Below are 19,942 nucleotides of genomic sequence, written 5' to 3'. Positions count from 1 at the left end.
CATGTTTTCTTACATTTAGAGAACAAGATTTAAAGGCCAGTGCATCTCTGCAGCACTACAGTACTACTTTATAATGTTGTTTTGTGACACATTTTATCAAAAAATTGCTGCTTTTACTTTGATGCTTTTGGACATTTCACTTGCCCATTATGTGATTTCGATAATATTGTGATTAATGGTGCAGCCCTATTTGGCAGTAAAGTGAATATATTCAGGTTTAGTATATTTCAGTATTAAAAGTTGGACACTTTTCAGAATTATCTCACATTTAATTGGCCAAACAATTAATCAACTAGTGGAGAAAAGCATCTGCACATTATGAAAAGAAGTGTTAGTTGCAGGCCTAAATTGATGGAAGAAATGTCAAACGTCAAATGCATATGGTATTATAACCATCAGGTTTTATACCATGGTATAACATGAACACTGCAAGACAGCTTTCCTCAAAAATAGGCCTTCCAAAACACAGATGAATTCTCAACAATATCTGAAAATTATGACAAATGCAGGACAACAAGAGACAACAAAAATAAACAGTGGAGTCACAGCAGGATGCTTTGAATAATACCAGTCTGTGAGTCGCAGCATGTATGAATTGTGTCATTACTGTACGATCAAATCAAATAGTGCTGTAGTTTCCTGCGTACATGACTAAGTACAACGAGTACGCAGCTTAAAATAGTATAAAATCAGTGGGGATTGCAGGCTGCAGATGTCTGCACTGACCTTAGAAAAGGCAGTTGTGCTGAAGCTGATTTTATTTATTCTCTGTGTGTCTTTCAAGAGGTCTGTTAAAAGCCCCCTATTGTCTGCGTGTTTGGGGCCAGGAAGGTCTGGCTGCCCTGAAACCATGTGAGTCACACACCAACAATGCAATTCTCTGTCTTCTCCCCGCCACTCGCTGCTCCTCAGAAATTAGGCTGGAATCAATAAGGCATTTACAGCAAGTGACCCACATTTTGCTCCTCTCACATGACGATGGTGTTCGTAGTATTCAGTCGATTGTGTTAGAAGTGATTCAAGAAATTCCTTCGATTGATGTCACTGCTGCCTGTACTCAGGATGGATTCTTAAGATGGTCTATTTTAAGGAAGCTCTGTGTGTTGTGTGTTGTAGATGTGATGGACCAGCAGAGGGTGCTGCATTCAGGTTGCCTGGTCTCAGGGGTTCGTACGCCTCCCGTGCGCCGCAACAGCAAGCTGGCCAGCCTGGGGCGCATCTTCAAGCCCTGGAAGTGGAGGAAAAAGAAAAACGAGAAGCTGAAGCCCGCAGCAAGTGAGTGTGACCTTCAGCGGTGGCGGTAAACAGTGGCTGGTTTGGGGATCACTCATTTTTAACCAGTCTGATTAATGTTTGTGTTGTTTTTAGCTGGGGAGAAGAAGACAGCTGTACGACAGAAGAGAGATGACCCCGTCAGGAGGAACCCCGGGGAGACGGACACAGGTGCAAAAGGACGGACGAACACGCACGCATGACTCCAGGCTGATCTCAGTTCACTTGTTTGGCCACATGATGCTGTACTGCTCTGCAGATTCACTCCTTTCCTCTCCCTGTGTGTCTGTATGCAGAGTCAGATCTCGCCTGTGGAGGTAATGGTGAAGATCCAGACACCCCAACTCACTCTGATGGTGAGGACAGAGACGAGGAGCCTGTGGCGCCTCTGGCCAGCACCAGTGAAGACCTGGGCAGCGATTTAGAGGCCTCAACAGGTAGAGTGTAACACTGTAGTCTGAGAGAGAATGCTCAGAATAGGGCTGTGAGATATGATCAAAATATCAAATCCTGTTACAGGTCATTTCATATTCACATAATGAGATGTATCACAATGTAGAAATAATATATATTCAATGAATAAATTCTTCATATAGAATGACCACAGGAAAAGGGATATTTCTGATAATATTTTGAATCATATACTCACAAAATAAAAGACATTTACTCATATTTGATTATTTTTCTCATTTTATTTAGAATCTTTGTTCATTTTTTTTAATCAAGCATGTGACAAAACATAAAACATTAATGTATATAATATAAAAAGTTAAATAGAAAACATTTTCATCTATAGTTGAAAACAAAATATGTACAGGCCTAAAATGTAATTATGGTCAAAAATAGCAGAACATAACATATATTACTCTATAACAGTAGAACTGTTTTAATTGTAGCAGCAAACGAGAAAAAATACAGGCCTTACATTAAAGGGACAGTTCACCCCAAAATCAAAATCAAAATACATATTTTGTGTCTGGCCTGCAGGGCGGTGTATCTGTTAAGTTTGTTTTGGGGTGACCTGCAGAGTTTTAGTGATTTCAGCCACAGAGTCCTTCTGCCTTCTTTCCAGTATAATGGAACTAGATGGCACTTGGCTTGTGGCGCTCCAGGTGCCAAAATAATACATTTGAAAAGCTCAACAGCAATGTCTCTTTCCAGAAATCATGACCCGGTTACTCAAGATAATCCACAGACCTTGTTGTGAGCAGTTTCATGTAGGAACTACTTTTTTTCGACAGAACTACACCCACATACAAAGCACCACAATTCTTAATTTTTAAGGTTGAAAAGGTCAGTTATACTTCTGATTAGAATAAAAAAAAAGCCTATCAGTAGATATATCCTTATTGATATCAAATATCGATATTAGTATTGGCCTAACCAATCCATTACGAGTTGTTATATAACTGACACACAACTAGGGCTGCAACGGATCACAAACGGATCAAATTATGATTTTGAGTCACTGATCAGATCATTTTTCATATCAGCAAAAAAAAGAAAAAAGAGGTTGGATTAGGATAAAATTGTTTTAAAAATGCTCTTGGCTTTGATCTCTCTATATATGTTATAATATAACTCGGTATACTTTGAATACTATACACTGCACAGTATAATACACTACTACACTCTGTAGTTTGGCTCAGTGTCCTGCCCACAGCACTACCTGATGTGATTAGTTAGAAGTCACGATTAATAACCAGTCAACACAGACAGACGCAGAGTGGCACTAGTGATCAGAGAGGAGTTTTGTAGAAGTTAAGACAGCAGATATCGCCAAAGTTTCAACAAATATCACAGTCTTATGATCTGTTTCTTTGATGACAGCACAGTTACACCAGTGACAACGCCTGAAGTCATGGTCAGGATGTCACTCGAGGCGATGTGATGGCAGAGATGAGCTGCAGAGTAACACAGTGTGCACCTGCCTGTCTGTCTGTTTTCACTGCAACTCTGCACTGAGATTACAGGGAATTGTTACTTAAATAAAAGTAATAGCGGCAGTAGAACAGCGTTTCACACTATGATGATTACATGAAGTCTGCAGATCCCATGCATGCTAAATCTAGGCAGGTGATTTCTTGGGACAGCTGTGATCCATTACAACCCTACGCACAACCATTAAAAGTCAAATTCACACCAGTTATCTGTGAACCTAAAGCGCTTGGCTTCAGACTGTGGGAGGAAACCTCGGTGGTCATGTGGAGAACATGCAGACTTCACACAGCAATAGCTGCTAGACTGAAACCCAAAAATCTTGCTATGAAGAAATGGTGCTAACCACTGCACCACTGGGCTTCAAATGCCTACTGAGAATCAGTGTAGCCTACATCATGCATTTTCTAGCCAGGTAAAAAAGGTACATTTGAACAGTTGTTGGATAAAAGGAATGACCTGAGCTCTCCAAAAAGCTTTCTTTTTATTTGACCATCTCACACACTATGAAGTCCTCTCCCCTTCAGTGTGTGGTGAAGAGTGAAAGAATAAATCATTTCAGACACAGCCTTGTCAGTAAAGCCCGGCACACTGAACAATTTGAGCCCATTTCTGACCTGATTTTTGAGCCGCATGACTCACTTTAGAGTCGGACTGACTTTCAGCCTCAGCGTGCATCATTTGACGTTCAGTGGACGTGAACAATAAAATGAAATTTATTGACAACTGTCAATACCCAGAATGGTCTGCAGCATGGGCTCTTTTATTTTATATTTTACATGTACAGTGTGGTCACATGAATTGTGTGTCAAATTAACAAAATTAATAAATTACAATTGTCCTAACAGCCCGTTTATCGTTGTAAATCAGGATAGGATACTCCTTATCCACTAATTGTATGTATTTTTATTGTAGTTGTGATTTGAATTGATAAAATGATTGATTACTTGTAATAAAATAGGTGATTCTAGTTGATTAAATGGCCCAACTTTTACTGGTGCAGCTTTAATGTCGGCAGCTTCAGTTTCAGACACCATGTCTCTGATTGTCCACTAGGTGGAGACAGAGACTTCCTAATCAAACCAAATGTTTGCTGCTGTCTCATTCTAGTCCAAGACATGACTGAAGATTCAAAGACAGCAGAAGAGCCCAGCCAGAGTGAAGATGGAGGAGATGAGACCACCTCAGTGAGCGAGCCCGGTGACGAGCTGTCAAAGGGGAAGGTGGAGGCTGTTGAAGGGAAACAGGAGGCGACGGCGGCCCAGCCTCCGAGACGAGCCAGCTCTCCTCCACCCAACCTGCCGGTCAAACTCCTCACCAGACTGGGCAGCCTGGACTGTGAGTTCAGCAGGAGAAGCCTGATGTAATGATGAGGTTCACAGCAGAGTCTCACTCTGATGGTTTTTCCTCTTCAGGTGCTCCTCCAGTGCCAGTGAAGAAGTCCCCCGCCACCTTACCCAGGAACTTCACACTTCCCAAAGACCCTCACGGCTCCCTCTTGAGAGGCAGGATCTCCACTCCCACTGGGTCACCCCACCTCGGGGCACTGCACCAACAGCTGCCCCCTAGCTGCATCATTGAGGAACTGCACCGAGCCCTGGCCACCAAACACAGACAGGACAGGTCAGATAAAACGTGTAGCATTTCTTAAACATACACATGAAAAATTGAGCTGCCTGAATTTGTATTTTGTATTTTGTAGGTGCTATCACATGAGTTTATTATTATATTTTTACAAAATGATTAACACATCCATTATTAGATGTATTAGTGTGTTTCAGTTAATTTGTTTCATTGAGCCAAAGAAAATGACACATACAGAATATCGTTGGGTCAACGCTCATTTTCATTTACATGAAAGAATTACAGAACTATATTTTACTGTCATATTGTTAGGGTTGGGTGTCGTGTGGATTTTAACAATTCAGATTCCGGTTTTTGCTTATCAATTCTGGTTATTGGAGGGGCTGGGTCAAAACAAGTAACATGCTTATTTTACTTTAATTTTTAAGTTATGATAATTGTCATTTTTCATGCAAAACATTATTATTGTTATTATTATTATTATTGTTGTTGTTGTTGTTGTTGTTGTTGTTGTTGTTGTTGTTATTATTGTTATGCCTAATGTTACCTGAGGCTGAAACTGAACTTCAGTTTAGTGGTAAAAAGTTCTGTGTCAGTTGATGTTGATGGACTGTGTTTATGTCACGTCCTATGACAGCTTCAACCACTGTTGGGCACTGTAGGATTCTGGGTTGTGAGGTTCAAGCTGAGAGACAGCCCTCATCTGTATAATCCCCATGATGCATTGCTGAGAGTTTGCTAATTTATCTTGCAACAAGCATTAGTTACATTTTGTTGTGTGTTTTGTTGAGTGTTTTTAATGCAGATTTGTTATTTTCTGTTAGTGTGTGTAATGTGTTCGTTCACAAAATGGTGATTTATGTTGGTAAATGTTTCAGCACTTTTGTAGGCACGTGGTCAATATTACAGCACTGAGGAATTTATTGTTTCAAATGACTACAGTTACCATCAACACTGACTGGACATCCACATAAAAAGTGCCAAATATTCGTTTTAACAAACTCTCTGAAAGTCAGTCATGCTGCATCTCAGTCATCATCAAAAGCCTTTATGTGAGGGACAGTATGTATGTTCCATGATTGTAGTCGTGGATCCACTTGTCAACAAAATGTCATACTGTATATAATTTAATTTGTACGTACAACTGATTTTGATCTCCTTTTTCTGTTTTAAATATCATAAAATATGGTTCCTAGGCCTTAGACTTTCTGTTTGATGGGTTGCTTGGCAACATGAAACTAAACAGAAGGAGACTGACAAAGCCAGCATTTAAAATTCACCCAAGTTTTGAAACCAAGAAGGGAAGTTAGGTCCCCCTTCATATCAAATTGAAATGAAATTAAATTGTGTGTTTCTTGCTGAGAAATTCCATTTTTCAGTTGTTCTTGCTGGTGGTGGTTCCACAAATAAGCTCTTTAGCTTAGCCTCACTGTTCCCATCTTTACCTGTAGTTTCATACTTGATAACATTCAGAACTACAAACCAATCACTTCATCACATGTGTCCGGTTATACTGTCCAATTATTTAATCCACAACTTCTTACCAACCAGAATTGAGACTTCTCGTGGTTTAATAAAGTTGTAACTGACAGGTTTGAATTATGATGTGTGATCTCAGTTTCCAGTCGAAGGAGGCCCGTTCCTCTCTGAAGCGCCGGCTGGACGGCCGTCTGTCCCGCACGTCCAGCACAGAGAAGGAGCCTTCCGGGGAGACGGAGAGCAAGAAGGAGTCTGACGAGAACAAAGAGAACTGGCGTCTGGACGAGTACTTGAGTGACCAGGACAGCTGGAACGAGTCTGTGATCTCTGGTGGGTCTACTGACAGGAGACACGTGGTGTAACATTTTCTCTGCTATTATCTGCCTCTTAATGTACAAAGCCAGAAAAATCTGGGCACCCTGTCAGTGGATAATGAAGCAATGTAATCTCTGCTGATATTTGTTTACAGTGAGAGCATGACAGGGAGATTTGCAGCCATGACGAATAGCAGACTTACTGGTGTTAAGTTTCAGCGGCCCGTCAACATCTGCTCCGGTGGCCTAATTCTTGGCCGTTCATGTGGGTCAGTGGTGCAGGGCTGTCTGCGGCTGACATGTCTGTGACTCTGGGGGGAAAAATATTAAAAAGGGTTGACTTTGGAGTTACGATGGCCTTGACAGATGTGCACGCCACCAGCACGAGGGTGATGTGATTCAAATATCTGATGACTACAAGTGTGCGATGGAGGAGATGATGAATTTTTTACACTCTTTGAACCTAAAATTGTTATCAATTATGCTAACAGGGATAATTTAGCTGAAGCTTTTAGTGACCTTACATCTTAGGGTGAAAAAACCCCCTGCACAAGAAAGAATTTATTTTTCACCCTAAATCACCAGTTGCTAGCTACAGTAGGCCATAATCACAAATCAGCTGATGTGACTGTAAATGAAACTAGCTTTTAACCCCTAAAGGCTGACCACGTTAATCAAATGAAAAGAGCAGTTCAACATCCTGACATTTAAAGGAAATTGTACACATTGAGAGTTGGTGCACTTTGTGTCGTAAACTGTAGTGTCGCAGAAGATGATTGTCAGTGTGTAGTGTATATATCTTTGAATAATAATCACCCTATGGGACTTCAGATTCTCCTGCGGCAACAGCCAAAAGTTAGGACACACACCTCATTCAATGTTCCTTCTTTGGTTTCAATAAGAAATGGTTCAGGTTATACCATCGATGTTCAAAGCTGCCAGCAAAAGTTTGTTACTTTGAAGAATATAAAATATCAAATGGCAAAAAAAAACCTTTTGCACACCTGTAGGTGGACAGGTGCGTAGGAGAGGACCATGAGTTGACAATAAAAAGTGAAAAAGACTCTTGTGCACCTTCTTCTGCACTTGCAATAAAATATTTGATAACGTGTTTAAATACAGTCTATGTTTTAGACTCTTTAAAAGCAAAAACGGATTTCATCTTGTTTTCATGTTTTTCTTACTTTATAATTCCATTTAATCACATATTTCATAGTTTTAATAGTTTTAATCTACAGTATTTATAATACTGTAGGCATAAGAAGTAGAAGTAAATAATAAAAATAAAGAAACACACTCAAGTTATCTTTGGTGCGCCCATTTACATATTGTATTGTGGTATTATTCCTGATTAAAAACAAAAGACAGTTAGTCAACAAAGGAACATCTCAACCTAACCAAGAAAAGACCCAATTCAGAAAGGATGTACGGAAATTTCCAAAGCAACAAATATCTGTCATAGTGCAGTTATGTCAGTTATAATAGAATTGAAACCAGTACGCACAGCTGTAAATCTGAATAGACTGATTTTTTCTGCCGGATAATAACAGTCCTATGGGTTAGAACGTCTTAAAGTCTGGACAGGTTCTACATTGGAACTGAACGGCAAATCAATCCAGACCCACCCCATACCTCGTGTAATAAATATAATACAATATGAAGTGTAACATTTTCTATTTTTAAATACATTTTCTGTTGATCAGTACGTTTTTAGTGATGTTGAATACAGTTTAGCAGTAGCTGGGGATCATTCACAGTGATCCTTACCCAAGATAAATGCAGTTTTAATGCGGCTTTACCATATTAATTAACCCATCGTTGTCAGCATTGTCATGGTGACATTAACTGCTGGGTAGTGTGTTATCTGAAGTTTCTACTCAATTTCTGCAACGTCACACTGGAATATTTGCTATCAAGCCCAAGAGCCCAAGTTAACTACATGTTAACTACATGTTAACTACATGTTTGACAGTTTAGTTTTTCATCTTTTATGCTGATAATTCCACCAGGAGAGTTTCATGGAGATCCCAGACGTAGAAGTGCTCTAGCTGTGAGTCATGTAACATTGTCTGTGGGGGAAAATGAATGCACCCTGATATGGTTCCTCCCACTCTGCAACATGTAAACACGCTGAAGGTTTCCATGTACTTCCCAACGGTTGAGAGCAAACCATCAATGTACTTTGCTCTTGCATCATGTCCCTGCCTCTTTTTGGTTGAAAACAACTGGTGGTAAATACAAAGTCTGAGCCCTTTGCCAGATTAAATGCATAAAATAAGAAAACCGTATCACTGTTTAGCTTTTAGGAGCCTTTGGCTTGACAGATGAGCAGTTATGTTGTTTCTTTGTGGATCAGGGTTGTTATATAGAAAAAAATTTAAAGAAGTAGAGGTCCTTTCAATCTGCTTCCACCAAAGTGGACAAACCTGATATAGAAGTACCTGATTGACTCTTTTGGTCATGTATTTCGTGTATATCTGTTACTTTATATTGTTAAGACACTTTATTTTGCTGTTATGGTACTGTTGAACCAAACTCCATTCCAAAAGCAGCTCTTTCTGACTCTTCTGGGCACACATTTACTCAATAACAACATTAACTAACTTGTGATAAAGAGTTTTTTACAATTAATGTTTTCACCCAAAGGGGCGGAGGGTTTGATCGTGGGACATGGTGTACGGCTGCTCACATTCATTCTTAAACATCTTGAAATAAGTCTGTAGATATGCATTTAATTAATATGGTATTATGTTAAGTCTCAGAGAAAGCACCAAAGTACACTGTGTGCTGATTAGCGTCAGTTCAGGGGGCTTAGCTGGTGAACTATGTCTGGCAGCTCAACAAGCACTGTGTCGTTACTGACCTTAATTTGTGCTCAACACCAACAGGGACCCTCCCTCGCAGGATGAGGAAAGAGCTGCTGGCCGTGAAGCTCAGGAACCGGCCCAGCAAGCAGGAGCTGGAGGACCGCAACATCTTCCCCGTCCGCAGCGACCAGGAGCGGCAGGAAATCCGACAGCAGATCGAGATGAAGCTGGCCAAGTGAGTGGCTCTGTGTGGACCCACACCAGCCTGTCATCAGCCAATCCCCTTCCATCAGCCCCCTCACACCTTTCTCCACCTCATGTATGTCTGTTTCATCACTACATCACTATCATCTACATTTTGGCTGTTTGTCTTCCAACCTTGTGTCAACCATCCCCTAACAAAGTCCTTAAACACATCACAAAGGCTTTCACTGTACATGCTCACTGCAATGCTGGAATATTAACTTGAAATATTATTATGACATATATATTCTTATGTGCAGAGATGTCGTGAAAGGTAAAACCACCTAAACTCGACTACTGACCATTTCTCTCAGCAGCAAAGACACTTGGGAGGAGATAAGAGGTTAAACAGTGTTTTGAAAAATGACTGTCCATCGAGTGCTTGTGTGCAGTATTTGTAGTTAACATGTGTTTCTAGACGTGGTCTGTGAGCATAGGTTTTGTTTTTGGGCTCTGCACAGGTCCAATAGTAGCAGATATGGCTCACTGTGAGGTAGGGATGTCATGATACCAAAAATTTAGATACCAGTACCATTTAATTTCCTCTTTTCTCAAAACCCAATTCAAGTCAAAGTCAAGTCAAAGTGTTATTGTCACTGAAATTCATCCCTTGACACACTCAGGGAAATGCTTTGGATGTGTTCTTAACGTAACATTAACATGAATTGAAACTCGCACACCTTGACTTTTTTGAGTAAATCTAAATGTCTGTCTTTGAGGTTGTTTGCTAAGTTGTAAGTGTTTTCTCTTTTTGTTTGAAAAGTTAAATGACAACATGTTGATTATTAATCCCTGATGATCCTCCTCGAACGCAAAGCACTTCCTTACATGACGCTTTCTGCTTTTTGTTTCGAAGTCGAGGCGGAGCTGTTGATGAGGCTGCCATCTTCGATGTTTTGTTGTTCTTCTTTGGGCGTTCAATGATAGACTAGAATGCTCGTAGGTGTATAGGCTGCCCCATCAGGTCCAGAAAAATTGCATCAGTGGGACCTACAGTATTGTGTAAAAATGAGTACTGTCACTTTTTCAGAATTTTGAGTTCGACTCGGTCTTGATATCCTTACTGTGAGGGCAGTATGTCTTTGGTAGGGTTGCAAATTGTAAGCATTTTACTTACTTGATCATTGGTGACAATTACAATCAATTAATCAATAATTCTTACTAAAAAACATACATTTTGCTTATAACTAACAATACCAAATACGTTTTTCCCCTGAATCAAAGCTTTATTTCCACACCAATATATTGCATATTATATGTATATATCTATATTTTATATATAAACATATAAAGACATAAATACCAAAAAACTTATAGCAACACATATACTTGAATATCAGACAACATGTGGAGTGCACTCTTAAAGATAATGTCTGTTATATTTCAGATGTTTATTTGATGGGAGATTGATTAAATTTTCAGAGTTGGCACTTCAAGCCGTTTATTCCTCAACACACCTCACCTGCATTTATGATAAATATATTATTCACGGCCTTCATCCGGTCAGAGAACAGGTCAGTGCACCTGTAGACCGACCGCCCCACACTGAACTACTATATCACCCTGCATGATTCTCATCTTTTACCTTAAAGACTCACATTTAAATGTCTGTGTTCATCATCTGTGATGTGATTGCTCTCCTGCTGCTCGCAGGCTGTCAGCCAAACGGGACAGCAGAGGAGGAGGTTGTACCAGCATCTGTTCAAAAACAGTTCAGCCAACCTGTGTAACATTCAGCACTGCAGCAGAGAGCATCAAAGCAGCAAACAGACACCAGTGGTGCTGTTTTGCGTCACTCTGCATCCCCCTGACTTCATCACAGTTACTTCTATAGTCTGGCTCTTTTGAATCATTTTGTAAAAAGTTTAGTGACGTTTTATAAAAGTCTTTAGCCTTCCATGCAGTGCAGTGATTCATTTGACAAAATGAAGTCAACTCAGCTTCTTAATCAATTATTTGAATCATCGCTGTTTTGGGGGAAGCCCTTTAATTTGGGGAGTTTCACATGGCCACTGTGACCAGCACAAAATTCCCCATAAAACCAATAGTTGCTTTTGCTTTTCTTTTTACGTTAAACACACAAGCAGACAGCACGTTAATTATTGAGCTTAGATTTAGCACAGAGCCTTCTCACTGAAACACAACTGCTGTGTTCCTGTGTGTACACTTTAGGGAAATCTATAGGCAGAATATGTCAGAAATTGTATGTTTTCATTAGTGCACAACCATCATGTTTCACTGTCATTTTTCTGCAGTTTTCTATACAGACAAACCAAACACTGGCTCTTGAATGAGTCTTTCATGTTTTTCAAAAAAACTAAACCAAACAACTAATTAGTTCATTGCAAATGAGAGTGAGGCAAGTGGTATTGAGTTGATGGCAATCTACAGTCTCTCCACTAGATGTTACTAAATCCTACACACTGATCATTTAAAGCTGCAGCCATAACTCAAACAGTGAGGTGAAAGATGCTAAAATGAGCTGAGCTGAAACACAGTTAGTGATGTGGGTTTGTTACTGCAAGCAGCCTCTTTCACTTCACACAGTCATTTTATCCATTGTTAATATAAAACATCGATTAGAGCACCTTTAAACAATTCCTTTTGTCCATTTTGTTTTTCTTTCTCTACATTTAAATCTCATTATATCACTTTGACACTATGTTCTATTGTTCATACTGTTAATTTACCTCATACAGATTTATACTGGCCTAAAGCCTCCTAGGAGTCTTGGGTCAATCTGTTGACTACCACACAACCAGGGCATAATTGCCCCAGTCCACTGTGTTGCAATTTTACTAGCTACATCTAGCTAAATCCAGTACAACCCAGGTCAACAACCCTGCAATTAAAGGTTCCCTGTTGAGTTTTTTAGCTATAGTTTCATCATGTAGCAGTTTTTTCTTTGGGTGGGTCCCCATTTTGTTTGTGGGTGACACGATACACGTTCCTGCCAGTGGCGTCACTCTACTGTGCTGATGTACAGGTGACACTGACACACCAACATACAGTATGCTGCAGTGCATTAGCAAAGGCAAGAAAGACTACACGCTAGTAAACACACATAATATGTAAATAATGCAGGATTTCAAATATTCTGCTTTGCAAATGTTTTATGAGAAGGGAAATGCATTTAGACCTGAAGACTACACAGAATGTGTGTGTTTTGGTTAGAATACTGAAGGCAAACATAACTTTTGTTTGTTTACAAGAAAATTTCATACAGCACCTTTAATCCTACCTTTAAATCCTTTAAATCACAGTACAGTACAAAGCAGTAAACAGGTAAAATGATGTTATATTATGCCAGGATTAGAAAACGGGGGCAAAGTATCTGTTGGTCTTTATAAAGTGTATTATATATTCATATTTTATTGTGTCTCTCTTAAAAGAGTTGAACATGTTTACTCTGTAGTGGTTGCTTGATCACCCTGTGTCTCTCACAGTGTGGGTTAGGGTTGTCTAAAATGCAATTACGTATCAAAAAGAGCCTCGAGTAATAAGTGGAAATCTGCAGAAAATGTTTTCATGACTCAGTTTGGCGCAAACAGCCACAACAAAGGTTTTATTTAAATTGCTGTTCCTCCTTTCTGTGGATGTATCTTTTCTGGGTCAGGCAGTCTGATTTTTGGAGTGCGGACCAGGATTTTCTGAAAGGCAGAGGAGGAATGCAACACAGAACATAATCGTATTTGTCGTGTTATGTAAAAGGCCATAGGCTGTTATTATGTTGACTTTAATAGGATTAACAGTCAAATCAGGTTCCTTTTTTTCGTAAATAATACAGCGGCAGGGTGTGCTGCTGGTAGGCTTACGCAACCCTCTGAGTGGGAAGAGGAGGGTTTACTCCTCTCTGAGAATGCCGTCAAAACACTTTTGTTTGGACGTATAGTGACTTTATACAGATGTGATGTGGCTGCCTTCTGCTGCAGCGAACGACAGTTTGACTTTTTAGACTCACACAAAGCTCATTTGTTGCTGTTTGCACATTTCCCTCTGTAGACTATTAACACGTTTAGTTGTTTTTCATACCTTTCTTAAAATGAGCTGATGTGTTAATTGCCTGTTAACAAAACAGTCACACTCCACTGTGTGCTGAACGTTGCTGAGTGCTTTAAGTGGAGGTTGACCTGCTTTCAGCTGCCAGTGTAGGTTGAAACAGACGCTTTTTTTTCTCAGCAAGTGACGTACAAACCGCAAACTACTAATTAGCATTTTGAAATGTATCATTATCTTAAACGACTCGGCTCAAAATAGCTGGTACAGTAGGCCTTCTGACTGACTTCAGCTTGTTGGAAAAGGAGAAGGCAGAGTTCATCACATTGCAAACATCGGTTTATATGCCAGGTCATGTCATAAGAGTAATGAACGCATATCTGCATCATCAAATATCTCATTAATTCACAACAGTGTCTTATAAATGTGGGATGAATGTGTTATAATATGTGTGATACGGATTCACCATCAAACCCACTGTATTTATGTCATTCATAAAGTAATTTGACAGCTGAGCTAAGATAAAAGGTATGTTGTTTGCTCTACTTTCTCAGATTAACATAACAAGTTGGCCAGGTGCAATATCCAAATCACCTGAGCTGCAATTTTTTTGATAAAGGTAAAATGTGGCAACTTGCCGTTATAAATGAAGCACTGCGGTGTTGCAGAGATGCCGTAGCCAACAAACTGTAATCTCCTGACATAAGGGAAGACGCTTTGGTAAAGACACCAGAAAAAATTACATCGCCACAATTTTTTTTCCAGTGGAAATTAAATGCAAATATTACCATTCCCACTAAAATTGTGACTCATGTCGCAGTCACACTATTTAACAGTAGTTACAATATGATTTTATTTGCATATCGTTCCAGACTAGTAAATATTGCTTGTGTCACTTTCATGATGTGTCACAGCATATTGTGACATTTCTTGGTATGATACATCTTACTGTATGTACTGTGAACATGAGTGTTACATCCAACTTATCTGAACATGATGCAGGTGGCATTTCTTTGAAGCTGCTGTAATTCATAGTTTTTACATTTCTGTCTTGGTTCAGTCTCACCCCTGCAGCCACAGCAGGTAGCTGCTTCAGTGAAAACGCTCTAAAACTTATGTTTAGAAAACCCGTATAAGTACTTACTTGTAAGCTTTAATTTTTTGAACAACTTGGAAACAATTAACTGTGATCTTTTATCTTCTTGTTTCTAACGCAGCCTCAGTCATAGCTTCTTTCTAAGCACCGCCAAGCGTAATGTGTATGCCTTGTGTCAATGCAGGATCCTGAGAAGATCTGACAGGTGGAGTACATCTGGTACCTAAACTGGCACCAGACACGGACAAACTTAGCAGCTAGCTAGTGATATTAGAGGATTGAGCAACTGAAGCTAATTATAAGAGGGTGGTGGAGATCAAAACAGAGCTAAAAAGTAGGTTGAATGTTGGACTTAGATTCACCAAATTAGTGCTAATTTTGCTTCATGTCTGCTGGTTGCTTTCCTACGCCACTGTTTGTGCACATGATCTTTTTTTTTTTTTTTTTTTTTTTTAATTGGATGATAAATTAGTATTGTTTACAGTTTGTTGCACTGCCCCCAAGTGGCCAAAACAACGAATTACTCCAAATTATAGTTGGCTGTAACGCAAAATCAATAAGCAGGCAGCTACAGCATTACTTGTTTGCATTAGTCGTCATAACTTTGCAAAGCAAGTCCATACGTAGCACATTCTTATCTGGAGTACACGTCTAAACTTTACCATGATACCAGGCTGCAGCAGGTGACACAGAATGTGAGGCATGAAGGTATGAAACTGACCTAAAAGAAACTTTTTATTTGCGGCTCGGATTGTGTTTGGTTAATCCAGTCGGGATTTGTTTGTAGGGGAAGTCGCTGTCAAAAGCAGTGCGTTCAGTCCCTTATTAAATGTTTGCTTCAGGATGTTGTCTTCTCGTGAGCAGAGGAAGAATTTACAGAATGCTCAGATAAAAGATGGATGAAATGGCAGTTATAACTTCCCTTTGTGCCTTTGTTTTTCTTTTCTTCTGGTAAATCCTTCCCTCCACCTTTACTGTCTGTTCAGTTACAGCGCTGCATGTTGGACAGGTAGTAGTTAAAAAACCAAGTATTCCTAATAAGTAGGGATTTTTTTCCGATGCCATTTTTTTCCTTTGCAGTACTCCAATATCTGAACTTTGCGTATTGCCCATTACCAAGCACTGATCTGATACCGCATATCAAAAAAAACAAAAACAATTTTTTTTATTTTAAGCTGTACAGTATTAACTCTGTATAGATGTGATCTGATTGCTATCATTGTTGTATAGCTTGACTCAGGTTAAACCCTTTGTAAAACATGTACAAATGCATCCAGAGTATGAATACCATAGAAGATGACTTCGTCATCCTGGGGAAAAAATGGCGCACAGGAAAATGGCATGTTAACCCCTGCTTCAGGGGTTAATAAATTGTATAATATTGGATCTGTGCATAGACACGAGTACTTGCTACCAGCATTTTAATCAGTGTCAGACTGATACCTATACTGGTATTGTTGTCAGAGCAACGCCACGAATAACAAACTGACACCAATAAAGAATCATTAGCCTTAATAAATATATAGTATAGTTTATAGAAAACATGCAGAGTTTCAGCACACTCTTTTATTTCTATTTATATTGTTTTATACAGACATTAATGAATATTTCCCGTCCACTTTCAAAAACACTTAATGTTCACTGTCTTAGAGCTCCTGGTTTTAATCCACTTTAACTGATCCCAGGTCCATTTTCTCTGCTCAGGACCAGACCAGACTGACAAATGTCATCACTAGGGGGCATCGAGGGAAGACAATGTGCTGATGTTTACAAAACAGTCTGCCTGTGAACCGAATGCACCCACTGACAACGAGTAGGAGACTCTGCAGTGGATACCCATGTGATTTTTTTTTTTTTTTCCTCTGGGTGTGCCACAGAAGAGTTGTCAGAATCATCGCTGTGAAATCAAAGTCATTGAATTGTAAGAAGTCAAACAAGCTTAAGTCAGTCTGTCTTTCATTGTCCCTACAGCAGCTCCAGAAAGTGACATAACATCACAGATGGGTTCCGTCATTGGTTTGTTCATGCTCACACATATATTTAACTCCGGTTAAAAGTAGTGTAAAGTGCAGAATAAACAATAAAATGTTATCCTGCATACCTGAACTGGAGGAAGAAGAATTCAGAGCCTAAGTAAAAGTACCAATACTACATTATGAAATACTCAATTACAAGTTAAAGTCCAGAATTCAGAATCCTACTTAAAGTAGGAGAGTAAACAAGTATTATCAATAAAATTTCCTCAATACAGATAAAGGACATCTGCCGTAAATTGACCCTCGTGAATGACGCTATAGTACATAAGTTTGACATCATTAGGTTGTTAAATACTGATGCATATATAAGTAGCATTTTATTGTTGAGATGGAGCTAGTTTAAACTATTTCAGTCAGTCAGGCTCCTATGGTCAGGTGACTAATTGGAAAGAAAATCTGTTTTCATGTCTTTTGGGGGGGAAATATTGGATAACTTTACCTCTTTGGGCCTTGAATAATTATTGACGTGAAACCAGCACTCCAAACGTCACGTTGGAACTGCAAACAACTCATTAATCTGGAATGTGACAACAGGCTCTGACTTTTTGTAAGAGGTCAAAAGCCAAAAAGATTGGGGTTTTGTAAAATCTCAGTCTGACAAGTAAGAAGTATAGCTTTCAGATAACTAGTGGAGTAAAAGTACAACATGCATGTAGTGGGAGTAGAAGTATGATGTAGCAGAAAATGGAAGTACCTCTAATCTGTATTTAAGTACAGTACTACAATACAGTTACTAATATAGTTAATATAGTTAATTTCCCCTGCTGCATACATGTTGAAAAGACAGTTCACCCCAAAATCAAAAATATAATATAAAACAAAAACATACATATCCCCTGGCCTGTAGTGCTTTTTATCCATCTAGGTTGTTTTGTGAGCTGCAGAGTTTTGGAGATATCGGTCGTAGAGATGTCTGCCTTCTCTCCGGTATAAGGAGACTAAATGGCCGTGTTTCTTTCCAGAAATCATGACCCTGTTTACTCATGATAATCCACAGACCTTGTTGTGAACAGTTTCATGTAAGAACTACTTTATTTTTAGTAGAAAAGAACGTAGATCTGGTAAATTCTACTGCAAAGAGAAAGACACTGGTTTATGGATTTTTTTTCAGACATCACTACAGCTGATATCTCCAAAATTAAGGCCAAAAATCTAGACAGATAAATATAACTGTGGGCCAGGGGGAAATATGTATTTTTGATTTTGGGGTGAACTGTCCCTTTAACAATATTCAAGACAGAAGGCTCTACATTTGTAATGATATAATCCATAATTGTTACTGATTCTTCAGTTATGTCACATATTATATTATTTTATAAATATTGCCTTGATCATCATTTAAATATATAATACAGAAACAGAATTATTAATTGGCACATTTGATGTTTTTTTAACATAACTTTTTTATTATTATTAAGTGATTATATTATTAAGTATCAAACACTATAAAACTTTCAAAAACTTTCAGTGGCAGTAAACATCTTAAATTATCTCTACAGCTGCAATTTTTGCCATTTCATAAATAAAATTGTTCATAATGAAGGTGAAAATTGGTTATAGGGAAACTGGACTTGATGTCCGTGGGATATTGTTTATATCTGAAATAATATTCCTGTAGAAATAGTTCCTACACATACAGCATAATATTCATTGCATAATTTCTGCAGCATAAAGGTCAGCCTTGGAGTCAGTGAGCTCTGGGGAGATTGGACTCCCGTGTGTTCTGGGTGTGGTTTCATTACATACCCAGAACCATCACAGGTCAAAGAAGCTAATTAGAGAGATGAAGACTTTGAGTTGAGAGAGAACGAGAGCTGGTTTCCGTTCCTGTCCGATCACACTGGCAGGGAAACAGGCCAGCGAGAGTTTGATGAAGCTTAATTAATTTACAGCTGAGCCTTTTGCTCTCTTCTTTGTAAGTTAACTTAGAGAGATGAGTAAGGCAGGGTGACATTTAGGCGGGATAAATAATAATACTGCTCATGAGCTTCTTTGAGCCTGGCATCAGGCTGCTCCATGTGCGTTTTTCCTACACCCTCACCCAAGGCATTTCACAGCTGCGTGTCAATCTGGATCGCCCGAGAGGCTGTGCGTGTGTCTGATGTATGTGACGTTATCATAAACCAAAGCTGTTCCAAACACGCCTCGCTCCATGTGAGCTTCTCCGTGCGCACATGGACAAATTCCAACGGGTAATTGCAGAATAGCAAACAGCATTATGCAGTATGAACTTAATTACTGTTCATGACAGAGAGAATCCTGGGAGCATTTTGGTCTGCAGGGGGCATTATAGATGGGCCCAAACAACTCCATCCTAAACACCACAAACAAACCACTTATGTAAAGTGAACTCCTGATTACTCTTGCATAATACAAACAGGAAGTGATCAATTATGTGCCATAAGAGGCGAAGTGTGACAGAGGAATGCTGGGACATTGGGTACACTGAGCTGGCAAAGGACAGAGGTCAGAGCAGCAGGTCAGCGAGCCTACTGATCAACCGGTTCACTCAGTGTGTTACATTACTGCAGTGACTGGAGCATCTGCGCTCTGCAGTAATGAGAGATCAATTAGAAATGTATGACATTATTTATCTGCCCTGCTTTGACCTGTGATGGTCCTGGATATGTAATGAAACAACATCCAGAACATAGTCCTGTCTCCCTGGAGCTCAGTGACTACTTTATGCTGCAAAAATTATGCAATGATTTAATACCTATTTCTATGGGAATATATTTCAGATATTAAACAGTGGCTACTTTTCAGATATTAAACAGTGGCTACACACATGACCACTTAACCTCCGTGGCAAAAGTGTAAGGGATGGGAGTAAATTGCACCAATGGAAATGGAACTCCGAGTCCTATGATACCTGCCACAAGGCTCTATGACAGCCTGTTCATGAGTTATGTAAGGGGGCATGACTGAAATTTAGGCTACTCTTCACCAAAAAACTTCAATGATGCCTTCCACAAGTGTCTACAACAGATGGGGTTATAAAAGGGGGCGTGGCAAATGCTACCAATTAAAAATAAACTCTGTTTAGTCTAATAAGGACTCCCACAAGAGCCTAAAACAAACAGGTAGGACTAATGAGTTATGAAAAGGGAACTCTGCTGAGACAAACGCTTCAGTAATTATGACTGGGGGCGTGGCTAAAGTGTAGGAGGCGGAGCA

At 39.4% G+C, this 19,942-nt stretch overlaps 1 protein-coding gene across 2 annotated transcripts in view; it reads left to right on the top strand.

Moving 5' to 3' along the window:
• Positions 1 to 19,942, top strand: part of phactr3b (phosphatase and actin regulator 3b) — a 79,395-nt gene that overhangs the window by 32,423 nt on the left and 27,030 nt on the right. For both annotated transcript variants that reach the window (XM_084727385.1, XM_084727392.1), the window contains exons 2-8: positions 1,117 to 1,275; positions 1,369 to 1,443; positions 1,569 to 1,709; positions 4,321 to 4,548; positions 4,626 to 4,833; positions 6,413 to 6,603; positions 9,476 to 9,629. In XM_084727385.1, coding sequence (XP_084583511.1) covers positions 1,117 to 1,275; positions 1,369 to 1,443; positions 1,569 to 1,709; positions 4,321 to 4,548; positions 4,626 to 4,833; positions 6,413 to 6,603; positions 9,476 to 9,629 — 1,156 coding nt within the window. The remainder of the gene's footprint in view (positions 1 to 1,116; positions 1,276 to 1,368; positions 1,444 to 1,568; positions 1,710 to 4,320; positions 4,549 to 4,625; positions 4,834 to 6,412; positions 6,604 to 9,475; positions 9,630 to 19,942) is intronic.

The sequence above is a fragment of the Lutjanus erythropterus genome, chromosome 2 (genome assembly GCF_056507025.1).
Source record: "Lutjanus erythropterus isolate fLutEry1 chromosome 2, fLutEry1.hap2, whole genome shotgun sequence".
NCBI lineage: Eukaryota > Metazoa > Chordata > Actinopteri > Lutjaniformes > Lutjanidae > Lutjanus > Lutjanus erythropterus.
Note: the sequence above shows the minus strand (reverse complement) of the source record. Positions and strands in the feature narration are given on the sequence as shown.